Source organism: Poecilia reticulata, chromosome 10 (assembly GCF_904066995.2).
Source record: "Poecilia reticulata chromosome 10, P_reticulata-male-v2, whole genome shotgun sequence".
NCBI lineage: Eukaryota > Metazoa > Chordata > Actinopteri > Cyprinodontiformes > Poeciliidae > Poecilia > Poecilia reticulata.
In genome coordinates, this window is record NC_088839.1 from 32641767 (window position 1) to 32658909 (window position 17143).

The 17143-nt window shown below is 41.5% G+C and overlaps 2 protein-coding genes across 2 annotated transcripts; both read right to left on the reverse strand.

The window, feature by feature from the left end:
• Positions 1 to 1245: 1245 nt before the first annotated feature.
• LOC103471812 (heterogeneous nuclear ribonucleoprotein A0-like) lies at positions 1246 to 4183 on the reverse strand. Its single transcript, XM_008421010.3, has 3 exons — positions 3040 to 4183; positions 1671 to 1752; positions 1246 to 1358 (listed from the first exon to the last, which is right to left on the reverse strand). Exon 1 carries the CDS (start codon positions 4101 to 4103, stop codon positions 3198 to 3200), a length of 906 nt encoding a protein of 301 aa, XP_008419232.1. The 5' UTR covers positions 4104 to 4183; the 3' UTR covers positions 1246 to 1358; positions 1671 to 1752; positions 3040 to 3197.
• A 2027-nt stretch (positions 4184 to 6210) lies between these two features.
• maea (macrophage erythroblast attacher, E3 ubiquitin ligase) lies at positions 6211 to 16573 on the reverse strand. Its single transcript, XM_008421008.3, has 9 exons — positions 16391 to 16573; positions 12828 to 13010; positions 10600 to 10803; positions 10394 to 10516; positions 9721 to 9797; positions 9511 to 9619; positions 8179 to 8312; positions 7034 to 7229; positions 6211 to 6574 (listed from the first exon to the last, which is right to left on the reverse strand). Exons 1-9 carry the CDS (start codon positions 16457 to 16459, stop codon positions 6479 to 6481), a joined length of 1191 nt encoding a protein of 396 aa, XP_008419230.1. The 5' UTR covers positions 16460 to 16573; the 3' UTR covers positions 6211 to 6478.
• Between the last annotated feature and the right edge of the window lie 570 nt (positions 16574 to 17143).

A 17143-nucleotide genomic window follows, 5' to 3' on the forward strand; every position in this document is an offset into this window, starting at 1 on the left:
TTGCTTCATTATAAATGTATGATTTTAATCCCTCAAACAGAACCTGTCTGACAACATGAAGTAGGCTAAAAGGTGTGAAAATGCAGCACTAAAACCTGAGAACTTTAGACAGTAACTCACTGACCTCTATCAGTCTGAAAATGGTTAAATTGCCCTTTTGTACTCTTACATCGTGCGCTTTGGTTAACATTAACTTATTTTTTTTCTTTCCCTCTGAATGTCGTTTAAGTTTTGCACATTTCTTATGGCACATTTTTTAAAAACAGCTTTTTTTGCAGCAAAACAAAAAAACATATGTGGTACTACAAAAATTACACTAATAAAGTTTTGTTTTTATGTGCTATAGATGGCTAAAACATGTTTTTGATCATAATCCTGATCTATTCTGTTCTGGTTTTTGTCACAATCTGCTCACGTTTTGTTGCTCAGGTTTCCTGAAGCTCGGATGTTTTGAAAATGGGTCGTTGAAATCTGCCTCACCTGTGTAAGCTTGTTTTTGTAGATTCATCTTCACATGCACCAAACTAGATCAACACTGCAGAAATCAGTTGCATTTCTTTTACAGAAGGGTTGCTAGCTGACGGCTTTAACGATCAGCATAATGCCAGATTGTTATCGTGAGCGGATCCCAAGTCCTTCATTTCACATTTAACTGAGTTTAGATCAGTTCTTAAGTGATTAACTCAAATACAAGTGTGCCAATATTAGTAGCATACTCATTAAAGTTTGGTATAAAATTCTAGCTGCATTTTACTTGTTTAAAAATCTCAAAATGAGACGCTCCATTGTCACTAAACCAAAGGTAATCACTCAAGTTCTTTATTCACCTTTTGAGTTATCAGCAACTAATCCCATTAAAGTTAAAAACTTTGCAATTTGCAATGATTTAATCAGGAAAACGTGAAAGGTTCAGCCAAAAGGTTATTTTTAGCAGACTTGACCTGCAAAGGTTAAGTGAACATTTTTAAACATGACCTGCAGTTATATCCCAACTGCTTATGAACTGAAGTGAAACATTTGGTGCATTTCCCAGAATTTTATTTACATTTTGAATTTTCCTTCAATGTATTGAAAATTGTTTACTTTATTGAAAGTAAACATCTGCCATCAGTCAGGTAACATTTTATGTATATTTGGAAACATTTTGTGCTGTGCAGGAGTTTTCACCAGCTTTGGATTCTATTCATTCAATATCCACATTAAAACTGACATTTACCTCCAGAAAATATAGAAAAGTAACAAGTCTTGTGGTATATCAAAATAAATATTTATTGTGCATTCATAAAAATATATACAGCCATCAGTACAGAAGCTCCTCATCCTCAGTTGATCTGAAACCGGCAAGCATGAAAAATAACCTACAAGTAAGAGAATATAAGTTGGTAAAACAGTTTAGTTTTTAAATCCAGACATTCTACTGGATCCACTGCAAGAACAGTTTTAGGTTGATTATATATTCAGATTTAAACGAAAGGTTGCGCAAGAACACTCTCATACAATTCTTTAAGATTTCAAGCCAACAATTATTTAATAACTCACCCATTTAAGTTACACAAAACCCTGCTTAAAAGTTTAATTTTTCATCCATTTAGTGTCTTTGTGGCAATGAATACTTAATATTCAGTCTGAGAGCAGCATAAGTGGTCATTATTTTTCTGCAGTAATGTCACCTGAAGGGGAAGAAGGGTCAGCCCTCCTCGGTTCCCTGTCAGCTTCCAGGTGAAGCCCTACAGGCCAGGTTACAGAGGCAACCTGGAGACGGAGGAAAACACAGCAATGAGAAACAGAGCAACGCAGGATTATTCCAGGAGACACCAGTTAGTCGTTCCACCGTTCAGTGGAACAAACCTGTGTCTCCTTTCACCCACAAAAACCAAAATTAAGCAACAAAACTCCCCAGTTTTACTTATGTTTAGCTACATAAAAAGACGCAGTAATCTGGTAAGATTAAACAGTGGTACACTTGTGCACCATCGTAAATATATTCCATACATTTTTGACCAACACAGAGTGAAGACAGGTTGATTTACATACCTAGTTGGCTGGATGTGGATATCCTAAAGAGATATTTCAGACTCCTATCACAACCGACCCCAGGTAATCAACAGGGTCCTGACGTAGCCTACAAACAAACTGCTACGGCTATTTTGGCTGGGATAGCCTACAGGAATACGAGTAAGAACACCTAAATGTAGGAATAATCAAAGATAATTATCAGAGCCCTCAGGTCCACATGTAGTAAATATGAAAGTAAATAAGTCAAATCTTAAAACCACAGTTAAGACAAGGTCTCACCCTACAAAGCCTACATGCTTTGGCTGTGGGTAGACTGCATCCATTTCACCCACCTGAGTAAAGGATGTAACTAAGATGATCTCATAAACCTGTGGATAAACTGGAAGCCTGGTTAAATAAGTAAGAACTAAGCTAAGTGGTATAACGTTTTATTTAAAATGAACATACATGAGCATACCAAAATGTTTTAACAATAAGTTTTTGTTCTCAACACATGAAAGTACACAATATACAATAGATATTGCTACAGGAAAAAATGAACAGTATTTAGACTGAATCTAGCAATATGCTCAGAGGAATTTAAAGTACAATATGGGGAGGGAAACTAGAGTCCTGCAGTAGTGAATTTCCTTGGATGACCCGGAAAATTATACAAAAATGTATAGTAAGAATGACATCTATGAACCAGAAAAACATTCTCATCCTCACATTGAAAAGAAAATACACTAAACTTTTCTCTAAATTTAACAAAATCGAATCCAACTGCTTAAAATGCAAATATTAAAAAAATAAGAACTTATCAGGAAAATAATCCTACATCATTTTTTTTTCCAAACACAACGACGGAACGCAAATATATAAAATAAAAAAAAAAATCCAACTCTAAAGACAACCTCACACTGGTGGCGTGGGTACATTAAAAAAGGGATCATTGAACGTGTAATTCTTCAATTGTGTGTCCTAGGTGAACAGCAAGAAGTGCTGTTCGGGTTAAGCAGGTGTTCAGGGAAGTGACCTTCCTACCTGTTTGGGGGGTTCAGGTGGGGGAGGGGTGTCTCTGCGACTCTGCCATGGATGGGATTCACGGCAGACGCCCCATTAGTGACTGAGTTTTGCGTCCAAATGCCTGGGAGTAACGAGTGGCGGGGAGAGGGGGGGTTCTTGTATCAGGGTGTCGCCTTTCAGTAGCCGCCGCCGCCGTAGCCCCCCCTGGGGTATCCGCCGCCACCGCCGCCTCTGGCGTAGGGAGCCGCGCTCCGCTGGCCCCCGAAAGGCGGCCCCTTCATGGGACCGTAGCCAGAGGACTGCTGGCCGTAGCCGCTGCCAAAGTCGTTGTAGCCGTTGCCGCCACCGTAGCCGCTTCCCTGGTCGCCATAGCCGCCTCCGTACGGTCCACCGTACCCTCCGTAGCCACCACAGTTGTAGCCGCCACCGCCGCCATTTCCGTAGTTGTAGCTTCCGCCATATTCCCTGCCTCCGTAGCCATTTTGATTTCCTCTCATGCCGCGGCCCGGTCTGCCCCTCGGCGCCATTGTGTTCCTGCTCGCAGCCTGCATCTCTTGTTTAGTCAGGGCTTTCTTCACCTCCACTTTGTGTCCATTAACGGTGTGAAACTTCACCACCACGGCCTTATCTGCCGAGTCATGGTCGGTGAAGTACACGAATCCGAAGCCCCTCTTCTTCCCCGTCTCCTTCTCGGAGATGACTTCAGACTTCTCCACCTGGCCGTACTGCGAGAAGTAGTCGGTCAAATGCTGCTCTTCGATGTCGTCTTTCAGCCCACCGATGAAGATTTTCTTCACTTTAGCCAAAGCTTCGGGCTTGTTTGCGTCTTCTCTGGCCACTGCTCGCTTTACCTCCACCGAGTTACCGTCGACGGTGTGCGGCCTAGCAGCCATGGCGGCGTCGGCCTCCTCCGGCGTGGAGTAGGTAACAAAGCCGAAGCAGCGGGAGCGCTGCAGCTGCTTGTTCACGACGACCACGCAGTCGGTAAGGGCCCCGTACTGCTCGAAGTGCTTGCGGAGGCCATCGTCGTCGGTGTCCACGTTCAGGCCGCCGACGAAGAGCTTACAGAGCTGGTCACTCATTTTCAAAAAGGAATAAAGATGGCGAGCAGGAGCTTCTTGAATTCAACTACGCGTTGATCTCAAGATGGCGGAGGAGGAAGAGCGAGCCTTTTTATAAACGAATACCAGTGACGTCACATTTATAACGCCTTTTCCGGTTTCTTTGCGGGACAACGGACATCTTGAAAATACGTACAATGTTGACAACGTATTAAAAATAATTGATATCCTTTTAACCATGAGTTGCATAGAATTATCACAATCTTTAATATCGTTCTTCAACCAGACCTTTTAATGTTTAAAGAAGCAGCTCTAATTTCTGATCTTTTTTCCCCCCAAAAACCAGCTTTATTTCGAACGCAGAACATTACAGAAAATTAATGTAGATGATTAAATAACAATAGTTAACAAAAAATGCCATTTTTGGTGATACTCAGGGGCCGAGCAATGTAGAAAGCATAGAAACCTAAAAAAAATAAATGATTCAATATAAATTCAATTCAAAAGTGACTTATTGATCCCAAAGAAAAATGAAATGTTGCAACTCATCACCCAAGTTCCTTCAGTTGTTGATGCTAATGGCAAGAACGATCTCCTGCAGCAGTCTGTGTTACAGAAAATCTGAAGAAGCCTCTGACTTAAGACACTTTGAGGAAAATCTTGTGAAGAGGGAGCTCAGAGTTGTCTGTAATCCTCCTTTCATCATCTCCGCAGGTTCCAGTCGTCCCCACAACAGAACAAAACCAGCCTTCTTTGTCAGCTTGAGCATTTTTTAATTCTGATGCTGCCACCCCAACAGATGAAGGCAGAAGCGATTACATTCTCAACAACCGACTTCCACGAAGAGTGAACACCCCAGCCCTCCTCAAAAATAAGCATCTTATTTAAATCTGGGCAAAGGAGGAACCATTCAGAACAATATTATTTAATTTCTCTAACAGGCTACATACAGAAATTAAACCTGGTGCTTTTGGGTTTTCTGAAAGTTAGTACATATTTAATTCACTGCTTGAACTCGTTTTTAATGCAGTATTGCATGGTTTAGTAACTGAATTTACACTTCTGTATTTAAAATCTGGCCATAATTATCATATTGGTAATATATAATTTTTTTATAGATCTTTAGTTTTCTGTAAGGCCAAATAAAACAGAAGAATAAGAGTGAAAAGCAGCTGAATGTATAACCACCACACTTTTCACAATTTGATGTAAAACTAATGAAACCATCTATTTTTGTTCCATTTCTCATTGCTAAGCTATCCTCTGTTGGTCTATCACATGAAATCTGCTGATAAAATGTAAATGATGCATATGGACAACCATGTTGCCTCTTGAACTCCTTTAAATCTGCCTCCAGTTTCTCATCGTCTGGCCCAAAACTACCACACATGGGAAACGACGGAGCACTTTGGTGGATATCCATGTCAACAGAACCGCAAGCGACCCGCTCCGACAAAACGAGACGCTTCAAATAAAGACTGAAATCAAAGTTTCATTGAGATCTTTATGAGGCACACAGCTCATGAAACACTCCCCATTTCTAATTCTACCAACACAAACACACAGAACAGAGGCATCGTCACAAATACACTTCCAGATCACCGACAGACACAAATGGAATGATTTCACGTGGGCCGATCAGCAGATGGGAGAATAAAACCTGCATTAAATCAGTTAGTTTACATGTGAACAGTATTAAAACATGGGTTAAACTGAAGCATGAGGCCTGCTGTTGGTGCCAACAGAAGGTAAAGGATTTGATCTAAAATTTAACCTATGAATGCATCATCAAATACTTAAATCTAATGAATCCAGAACGGTGGAACAAAATGAAAATCAGTTAAATAAAAAGTTTATTTAATCGGAAAACAACAAAAACGGATGACCCAGAATTTAGCAGGACCACCTGAAACAGCGCCTCCTCTGAACGGAGGAGTTATTGCAAGGTGATGATATATTATGGGATGTGCTGCTGGGCAAACCAGAAGGTTTCAGTCAAAACGAGGCTGAGTTCCTCAGCCATCATAAAAAAGGAAGAGCGGCTGGAGACCAGCGAAGCAGCCAATCACATTTATAAAAAATAAAAATAAAAAAAAGAAACGTTAGTAAAAAGGAAAACTCAGAGCGATCCTTTACAAGTTCTTTTTTTATTTGTAGTAAAATCAAACATCTAACTAACAGTTTCACTCAGTCCTTTTTCCTCTAGGCTCTAATATTCAGAGTAAAGGCCTTTAAGATAATGAAAATGTCGATAGTCCGTGTGCTTGAATGGATCAGGTCAAAAACTCCTAGTCACATCTAAACAGTCTGAAAGAAGAAGAGCCCAGCTGTGTGTGAGGAAGAGGAGGTTATCTACTGGGGTGAAAGGTCACAGCTCCACTGAGTCGTCCTGGTGATCACATGATGTAGACCTTCTCTGCCTGAGAGAAGCTGAACACCTCTTTGGTTCTGGGACAGACCACTTTGTCGTCCTGGCGGATGGACAGCAGGGACTGGAGGACAGCAGGAGGAGAGCGGCACATTTTAAAGATCACAAAAAACACACAACGCAACAGAAACAACAAATAAAACGACTTATTTAGTCTGTAAGGACAATTGTTCTTCAAAAAAAGGATTTAGCTGAGAGAAAAGCGTCAGACTTTAATCGTCCAGGTTTTGGGAGAAACAACAATGATGCAGATGGAGCTCGTTTCATTCAACAGGCCCGTTTGTGCCGCTATCATTTTAAAGATATTAAAAAACATTTCCAAAGGTCATCAGAGGTCAACCTCACCAACAAATTTGGTGTCAACTCAGCTACGTTTGTGCAGCAAAACATTTTTGTTTCTGCTGCTTTTGCTTTGAAGATATTGATGATGACTTTTTATTAAAATCGTTAAACTCTAGCGGCTCAAACAGGTTTGTGCTGCCAAACGTTTGGCTCCGGTTCTGCCAGCTGTGACTGGACTCACGTTGTAGCCGTAGACGTATCCGTTGGGCAGCATCATGGGCGGGTTGTTCTCGTTCATCACCTCCCCAGAGATCTTACACACCAGCCTGGAGTTGGCGCAGTGAGCCATCGGCAGCGGCTGGGCCAGCTTGTTCAGGGACTTGCTGCACACGGGGCAGTCTGGGTTTTTAGAGGAGCCGTCCTCCTTGTAGCACTGACTGGACCGGCAAGTTAAAGAACGGAACCAGGACAGGGACCAATACCAGGACCAGGACCAGCTGTGTACAGCAGTATGGATGGATTTCAAAGTTTTTAAAGTTCAAGATGAAGGAAGCTGATAAAAACAAAAATCTAACAACAGAGTTCAGATAAAACATGGCCGCTCAGACTGCAGACGCTCTCAAAGTGTCGGATATAATTTATGGCAGTGGAACGGATCGGTTTTGGTCGTTCAGATTGCTGGGAAACGTGGTTTCATTCAGCGGCTAAAACTGAACAAATTTCACCTCAGATCTGCTTCCATGAGGGTTCAAAGCGTTTAGATCAGAGTTTAGATGCTTTTAAAGACATATCTGATAATGAGTTTATAGCTTTTTATTATGCTGTATTGTTCATTTCAATTATATTCCAGTAACCATTTATGTTTTATTATTTTATTGCCGTTCAATACTTATATTTACAATGTCTGCTCTTAACTACAGTGTTTTTATGTTATTTTAATTTCTCCTTCTCGTCTTCTACAACTCATTTTATTTTCCTTCTTTTTAATTCTTTATTTATTAACAACGTTGACCTGATTTGATCGTTCTGATAACCTCAGTGGGTCTGTCGTTCTGTTTTCAGACTCAGTAAAGCCCTTTGAGTTCCAGCTGTACCAAAAGTATTTTATAAATAACATTTCCAGGAAATCGCATAAACCTGAATAAAAAAAAAACTAAAACCTTTGAGGCCTGTGAACCAGATCCTCTGGGTTAAACTGGTCCTGCTTAAGATAACATTTACTAAACTAACTAAATACACATCACAAACTGCACTTTAAAGGATCTGTTCTTCATGATGTAAGTATTATTTTGATCCCTGAGAAACGAGCCGTTACCAGTCGAGTGAACTGGTAATTAGAGTGGATCAGTGTGGTTTCTGCAGGAAGCCAGTGGGAGTGAAGGATACGGAGTCTTGATGGCAGACAGGCCGGCCTGCAGGGTGATGGTGAACACAGAGTTGTTTCCCAGCTGGTGGAGTCTGTAGTTGTCGTATCTGAACTGCTGGATCAGCATCTTCCAGCGAGCCGGGTCCAGAAGGTCCTGATGGGAACAGAAACAAGACAAAGTTCCCCCTGAAGTTACCAAAAATCAGACGTGCTCTCTGTGAGGCGAGAGGAGCTTCCACAGCTCCGGCTGCTGCAAGGAGACGAGGTTCTACCTCATCCTCACCGATCAGGAACCAGAACCGGGACAAACAGAAACAAGGTGAAACATGAAGAGGTCAGATAATAAAATATTTTCAAATTATGTAATTTTTTTCCTACCGTTCATTTCAAACTGGATGTGGGTCAAGATGAAAGTACATTTCTAACAACTTTATGACGTCTGGCCTGAAAACAGGACAAACCTGATCAAATGTTTCAACACTAACTACGGAGGGCCAAAGGGGACAAAATTAAATAAAGTTAATAGAAAATTAATTTCTTAAATATATCAGGAAATCATTAAAATTTAAATTCATAATAGATGAAGTTGATAATTAAAGTGTAAAAAAAAGAATCAGCCTAAACTATTATAGTTCAACAGAGTTCACAGCATACATACATAAATTATCTGCATCATCCATTATACGTTTGCATTTTAGTGATATTTAATAAAGACATTTTCTACTAACATTTTTTAATAATTATTTTTTTCTCCTTTCACTATTTATTGTACTTATTTTTTTCATTCCTGCTATGGACCGGGACACTGTATCTTTAATAAAAAGCTTGAATTGAAGATGATTTAACTATGTATTCATCTAATTTTGGCCCTTTTGGTCCTCCATAAAAACAGATCATTAAAATGTTAATCTTTTTTTTTTAACTGTGAATTTTTACAAACAGATTTCTTAAATTATAAACTGTGTTTACACTAATCTGTCATTTACTGTAGAATAAAACTGGACTCATATCAGTTTTATTCTCTGGAGATGATATGACCCGACTCATGTCAGGTCCAGTTCATATTCACCCTGCAACTGTTTACCATTTTCACTAATTTAACAAAAACAGAGAACCTAATTGATTCTGTCATGATTATAAAATAATAAAAAGCTCATTTGATTTAAAACTAGAGCAAATCAAAGTTAATCTGTAGTCCTTTAAATGCAGTTTAATCTTATTAAAAGACAACAGGCGCCTCCTGGTGGCGGGAAACTGGTATTACAGTAATTTGCTTTACATATTTGCACCTCTGTGGAAGCTGCAGTGTGTTTATGAGCTGGTAATGCTGTGATGAAGCCCAGGACTGCTACCTTATAGGGGGAGATGTGTGTATCTGATGGGAAGGCCAGCATGCCCATCACCTGCCGGACCTCATCCAGCTGCCCTCCTTCTGCCTGACTGAAATGCTTCCTCGCATGTCTGACATAAACAGAGAGCAAACATAAGGGAGACAGTTTGAAAAAAAAAAAAGGAAAACAGCACATCAATCATGGTTTGTTGTGATAAAGTGTGGGAGTTACCGCACTGCATCCATGCGCTTGTTCTGTCTGATGAGCTCAATAAACTCCTGAATTCTCAGACTAAACTCCAGGCAGCTCTGCAAAACCAAAAACTATTATTACTATTAGAGCCATAAAACAGTTTTAGATAGTTCCCAAAGCTTCAAAAATCATTAAATGAACATGAGGAACAGCTTATTTTAGACAACTGGGTCAGTCAGCCCACTGCTGCTGTGGTACCAGGTTCTAGGGTAAAAAGTGTCTTTCTTCTGGGCCGGTCCAGACCTTCAACCCTGATAGGAGCCAGAAGTTTGCTGATGGCTACAGAACATCTGTGTGTATGTAAATATTTGACCCTGTGAGGATTAGAGAAATCTCAAACATAAATTCAAACCCAGTTTTTGTTAAATAAATCATTAAAATCCCAACCTTACTGTAACAGTTTCGTCTCTAATGAGGCTCCATAGACCTCAGGTCCCTTCAAAGCTCCACTTTGTGTTCATTTCCATGTTTAAAAACATAATTACTATTTAATTTTTTGACAGCACCTAAATGAGGAGAAACTTGAGTTTCTGAGTGTTTATTTTGATGTTTTTATTCTGTATTCAGAGAAACCTAAAGCATCCTCACTGCCACCCTGTATCTGAATATGAAGGTTTCTCAATATTGCTGCTAAATGCTGCATGCTAGGTACCTTCATCTTGCGGAGGCGGGACTTGTTGTCATGGCACCAGGCGAGGCAGGTGGCCGTTTCCTGCCTCTCCAAAGACTCCTCCACCTCCTTTGCTGTGAGGAACATCTCGATGTTCACCAGATCCTGGAAAGATGGCAAGAGTCGATCCTTTCAGATTAAAGTCAGGATGAGGAAAATGAAGTTTGTTTCATGAGCAAATGCAGAACCTCTATGCCGCTCTGCCTGGCCAGCTTGACGGCGGTGTTGTAGTAGCCGCAGCGCAGCAGATGCTCCACCATCATGCGGTCCATGCGTTTCTTCTTCCACAGGTTGACCGAACCCGGCTGGTCGCTGCTGTGCTCCTTCAGGTGCTCGATGCGACGCTTACACAGCTTGGCGCTCTCATCCTCCGCTTGAATCGACTCAGCAGCCTTCAGAAAGCAGACCGGACGCTTACGCTGAATTACAACAAAATGGAGCCTGTTTTCTGGCTCCCTATTCCACAGGACACACAAATCTAAAAAGTGCTCCAATATGCTGAGAAAAAATGAATCTGATACGTTAAACAGAACATCCATGTTAGGTCTGTGAAACATTACTTACTAGCTGAAGTGTTTAGTGTAGGTCCAAGAGCGAGAGCAGGACCAGCTCAAAGACTTGAATTATTTGTTTAGCTTTCTGACCGTGATGCTAATCCGGTGAGCGTTGGTAGCTGTGCGCCGCTTTACCTGCTGTCTGGATCCGGATGTCCTTTTTTCCTGCTTTGAGCCTCAATGTAGCCAAACTCTGTCAAGTGTTTGTTTTTTAAATATCATTTTAAATTGGTTGTGTTGATGCGTTTTGTCGTGCTTCACCTCCGAGGTAATTTTCCGCCGCAACACGCAAACGTCCCCATTTTCTCTCAGAGCGTTAAAGTTCCACACAACAGGATTTGTTGCTGTGCGCTTGTGCAATGTGAAAGAAAGAGGAGACCAGCTGCACATGTAGGCTGCGAAGTGAGATAAATGTGATCGGCAACAAGAGACAGTGATCAGCGATCACCGGTCCACTTTTTCACAGAAATCGGCTGCTTATGATTGGTGGCCGATCGATCGGCACACCTCTACTAATAACCAGATTATTAAATACAATCATGACATCATAAAAAAGAGGGTAAATAAGAATAAAAAAATGCTTTATGGTGTTTTTGGAAGCTAATCAGAATAGAATTTGTTATGATTTGTTCAGATGCATTATAGTATAACCTCATCAGAATTATTGAATGTTTCTCCAACTCAAGAATAGTAAAAGTTTATGAAAAGATACAAATAAGTAGAAATACCAGATTTTACCTGGCTAAATCAAGTACAAAAAACATGGAGTCATTTTAATATCTCCCTGTTTGATGTTTATTCTGCATAATGAGCTTGATTTCTAACTAGTAGCAAACAACAACATTTACTGCGAACAAAGCCGCAGTCTGTCAGCTCCATTTTGTAAACAACCCAGGACGTTCCGACGTCGCCATAGAGACGGTAATGGAATGTACGCATGCGCAGGAAGCACCACAACAAACAGGAAAAAAACTACACAAATAAAAGCTAGAGATTCAACCCACCCGGTCTTCGTTTATAAAGAAAACATATGGACTAATTTTGGTTTCTAATAAACTCCCGGAAAGACAGCGATTGACCGAGTTCAGGGTTCTGAAGTTGTAGTTGTCAAACTAATGCTAAATTTGGCCAGTAGGACAAAGTCTCACGGCAGTAAAAACTCAACACTGGACACAAATGACGTCAAAAATGCTAAGTGTGGTTAAAACTGCAACATGTGGTTCCATTTTCACACCGCACTGCGTTAAACGCAGCCCGTTTCCCTCCTCACATGTGGGGGCGCTGCACCTAGAACCACTGAAGGAAACTATACAGAAACTTTCGGAGACACGGAGCGCAAAAAAATCAAAACTAAAGAGTGGCGTCAGATTTTAGCGGGTGGAGGATTCCTCGTTTGTCTGTCCAAATACCGCGAGCCATTTCTCCCGCTAGCGCTGGGCGTTCACGTTTGTTTTGGCTGCATTTACCCAGAATGCCCTGCGCTGTAGTCCGCTTCCTGCTTTCGGAGTGGTCTCCGGCTTTTGTACCGCGCCAGAGTCGATTTCAACCGAACCGATACCGATACCGAGGTTTGCAGGCGGACAAAAAGTTTCGATTAGGCGTTCAAACCTAACTAAACGAACCGAACCTTCTGGAAAAAAAACAACTGGAGTTCGAACAAAGCGGCCGGCTGGTTGCCATGACAACCACCACCTTTAATTGGCGATATGCCTGTTAAAAAAAATGTTTTTGATGCTGAATTTAGAAACCACTTTTTTTTTTTTTTTTTAGAAGGAATAGAGCGACTTTTTTACAGTCTCATAACATCCACCCTCCATAGATCCGGTACGGTCCGGTCGTTTCAACCCGACCGGATCCCTCACCTTCCTCTTCAGGGCGCTGAGTTTCTCCACCACCCCGTCCAGCAGCGACACCACGGAGTCAACCACCGGGAAGCTGCTGAGCGTCTTCTCCAGCTCCGCCACCACCATGGTCACGTGACTCGTCTCCCGGTCGATGTTCTTCTGGGCCGCTCGGAACCGTTTGTTCAGGGTCTCATACGGAACCTGGAAACACAGCAGCCTTACGTCACGGCTAAAGGGTCAAAGAACCGGTTCAGATCGTTCATTCAAGAACAAGCATGCGTCACAAACACGCATAAACATGCAGGGAATTAAATTAAAAGGAGCTCGATTCCCTTCCACAGATGACGTCAACCAAATGATAATCATAAAGTAAAAACATTTTTATTATAAAAGTTACATACTACCGCTGTAATTCCAGTAAATGTCACCAGATTTTACTGCTCCTTCTGTTAACATTCAGTACAAGACAAAATATTATGTTGAAATAATGTTAAGAACATTTTAATAGTGGAGCATGCAGAGGACGGCGCTGATCCACTGAATGAATGAATGAATCCCTCCTCTTCGGTTAATTTCACTGGAAAACTGTGCCAACACTCCAGCAGGAACTAATGGATCCCATTCAGAAATCTGTTGAAGTCCACCAGCAGAGTGGGAGCGTCTGCTTCAGCCATGAAGCGACTGTCTGTCCTCACAGACTGAGAGACATCTGCTGAGACGTGTGTTGGTTTCTGTAACAGTCACCCAGCTTTATGTCCGCCTCTCAGGCTCCGTCCGTCTGTTTATTGCTTCATTTAGACCCTGGAAGGTTTCCACATAGTGCCATTTACAGCACAATCAACCACCAGTTATTATAAAAATGCAACAAATATCAAATATGAATTAAAGGAATATGGCTTTGTAATTTAACTCATTGAAATCGGGCCTCTGTCTCTTTAAAAACTCCTCTTTCTGAAGCTCCGCCTCCAGGAAGTCATCCAACATGGCTCCTCTATTAACCCTTTAATGTTTTTACCAGTGTTGCTCTGAGCAGCAGCTCCTATAATGAGCTCAGCAGGTGTTTGCCATTTGCTGCTGGCTAGTCTAGAGGAGCTGAGTGGGGAGGAGCTGCGCCTCGAAGGCGGGGCTAGGGCCACAACTGAATGGTTGCCATGAAGATTAAATAACTTCTCGAACATGTATGGAAGAATTAAGACAACAAAAAGCACAGTGGCAAAACTTTAAACTGCTGCTGTGCCAGTTACTCAACAGGCCGTTGCTAGGTAACCAAAGAATTAGTGAGTTGCTAGGTAACCAAAGAGCGAGAACTAAAATGGGCAGATTAAAAATATATATTTTACATGATGCTGCTCCTGTAAAAAAGTAAATAGGATGAGGCAAAAAATATGTAAACTAAGAGAATTTATTATTTAAATATAGTCATAATATTAGCAAAAGAAAGATGCACTTTTACTAGAAAAACATCTTAAAATTATGAGGAAAAAAGTCGTTATAATGAGCGTCATCAGGATGAGCTCTGGATAACTGGACTGCAAGACGTCAGAAAAACATATTTTTCCTCCAACGTCCAACTGGTCAAATAGAAAACTGGCATATAGAAGGAGCTGCTATGAGAGTCTAATCGTTTAATATCCCTCAGAAAAAATACAACAAGTTTCTGCACAAAAATGCAAAATGATGCAAAACCTGATCTATGGAAAAATATTAATCCAATTGCTGCTGAAATAATAAAAAGTACTAATAAGTCATAAGAGTGTTATGCACAGAATGTAATTATTATTTTAGTCCTTTAATCCACAAAGTTAAACAGAAAAGATGACAGATGGTTTTCTAAGGTTATAAAGTGATGAAAATGGGAATAAAACAATAAAGTTTTATTTAAAATAAAATAAAATCTGACTGTTTCAAGGCAGAATATTCTGTTAGTTTTTAACTAGGAGAGAATCTCATTCTGCTGTCGGGCTGAAACGATTAATCGGATTATTGAAATAATCATCAACTAATATAGTAATCGATTAATCAATAACTGGAGTATATAGAGTCAAAATGAAACAGTAGCTGAAGGAACAACATGGAGCCAAAATTAAACCAACATTTTACAATAAATGTTTTAAAAATCGTCTCCATCAAACAGAAATCCTCAAGTGGCAGGTTTAGTTTTACCTGATTCAAATTCTGCATAAACAAATCTCTCAACTCCTTTGGCATCAAATAATTTATCCCAAAATGAAACACTGGATCAACCCTCACATGCTTTTAGCTGCAGATGCATCTTTTCAAAGAACGCTGCTATTGCATTTTAGGAAATAAAAAGGATTTGAATTATGCACTTTAATTTTTTATAGTGTAGAAAAATAAGCTTAAATGGTTCAATGAAAATATGCAGAATGTTATTTTTTTGATCAGATTACTGGTTAATCATCTGATTAACTAAAATAATCGACCTATTTTACTGTAACAAGCATAACCTTTGGGATGAATGAACTGATATTTATTCTAGTTCTAATAAAAGCTAAACATGGAGAAATGTCTGAATTTTCTTTGTGATTTTTGGATAGAAACGTAAAGACATGACCTCAGTATTACCAGAAACGTTTCTCATGAGGAAACCCGCTGCTGCCACACCTACAGCAGGGAGAGAAGATCCAGTTTGATGCGTTTAGCTGGAGATGGAGGTTATTCTGAGACACATCTGGGGTTTTCTGCTGCTGCTGCTGCAGCATCGCTGCTGCTGCTGCTGCAGCATCGCTGCTGCTGCGCTGCACAAAAAGCCAATTAGAACATCAGCCTGGTCCCAAAATGGAGCCCATCATCTCCCTGCAGCGGGACCACAGCGGTCCATTCCAGCTCGGTTTCACTGAGCCGGTACTCACCGCGGGTGTGGAGGCGCTGTCATTGGACCGGGTCCGCCGGTGTCGCAGTCCCGCTCCGTGGGATGGAGGAGCGGCGGTGCGTGTGTGCGGCAGCCGGCGGCGGCGGTTTCTCCTGCTGGCCATTTTGAAGCGCACAGAGGCGGCAGGAATCTGATGACACTGCGCTAACACACCGAACCGCTTCCCCGAACCCCCAACCGCCCAGAACCACCCCGAACCAGCTCCACGGACCGGGTCGGCTGGTTTTCACCGTTAGCAAGCGAATCACGTCTGCTCCAGAAAGGAAGAGCAACCATGTTGTTTCAGCCTCTATTGAGGATACAAACCGTTTAACCCGAACCGGGTCGGGCAGCAGTCAGAACTTTTCACCTTTTACCAAAGAACTCAGATTTTGAGGGTAACGGGACCGAACTAACCCGCAGCGGGTTCAGTTTGCCTAGAACCGAGCCAGAATTTGACCTTTGGAGGGATTCAGTCCCAACAACCGGAACCGCGAGCAAAGCAGATCAGCACCGAACCCGTTAAAGTGTAAACGGTTCCGATTCTTGCCTTTAAACCCATCAGGCTGATGTTCTGGCCATGCTAGCTTAGCTAACCTTAGCCACTCTCCAATTAACCACCAACCAACCTCTTTAAAACAGAACCGAACCCCCCGGGAACCTGGAGCACCCCGAACCAGGGACGTGTACCGGTGTGTGGCGTGTTTACCTTCAGTGTGGGATATTCCTGGACCTTCAGAGCCATGGACAGCTGGGCTGCTGTCTCTTGCACCGCCATCTTGGTTCTGTGCTTCTCTGCTGGGTGTTTTTGTTGTTTTTTTTCCCCCTTCAGCTCAGAATCGCCTCAGTGTTCACTACCGCCACCTATCGACACGGTGCCGATACTGACGCAGATTCCGATGCTGCGTTCCAGTTGTAATCGAAACTGGGAAAATCAATTGAAAGGTGAACGGATGTCGGACTTTCCCCTGGGAATGCGGGAGCAGCTCCGGCTAGAACTTGTCAGGCCATCGCGTTTCATTACGGCCGCTTCTGGCATTATTTTACAAAACAAACATTTAAGAGTGTCTCTAAAATCAATGTCATTTATAACGCCTCAAACTTAAACTAAGAAAAAAATAAATAAAAGTGATGTTTTCGTAAGGAAAATACAGCTTAAAAATATGTTTGTCAGAGATGCTTCAAACAATGTCGATGAGTGTCGCCATGTTGAAATCCGAACTCAATTTGAACAGTTCCTTCTGAAGTAACCTGAACGCACCACAACCCTTTTTCCCCATTTTCTCGACTCCTAAACTACGGAAGAGGATTAGGGCCACGGAGAAAAACAATTCTGATCTGAAGGTTCTTTAAGGCTTTAAAGGTTCTGACTTTACGAAGTGGAAAAAATATAGATTAAATCAGAATTCTGACTTTACGGTTAGAAAAGGTTTCTGGTAGCAATCAGCCTTTACTGCATCAT

What these genes read in the sequence shown, in the direction of transcription:
- maea (XM_008421008.3), bottom strand. Translation starts at nt 16,459, where the DNA reads ATGGCGGTGCAAGAGACAGCAGCCCAGCTGTCCATGGCTCTGAAGGTC. An exon ending in CCAGGCAGAGCGGCATAGAG is followed by an intron (nt 10,517 to 10,599) that starts GTTCTGCATTTG and finishes CCATCTTTCCAG; the next exon opens with GATCTGGTGAACATCGAGAT. An exon ending in CACACATCTCCCCCTATAAG is followed by an intron (nt 8,313 to 9,510) that starts GTAGCAGTCCTG and finishes TGTTCCCATCAG; the next exon opens with GACCTTCTGGACCCGGCTCG.
- LOC103471812 (XM_008421010.3), bottom strand. Translation starts at nt 4,103, where the DNA reads ATGAGTGACCAGCTCTGTAAGCTCTTCGTCGGCGGCCTGAACGTGGAC.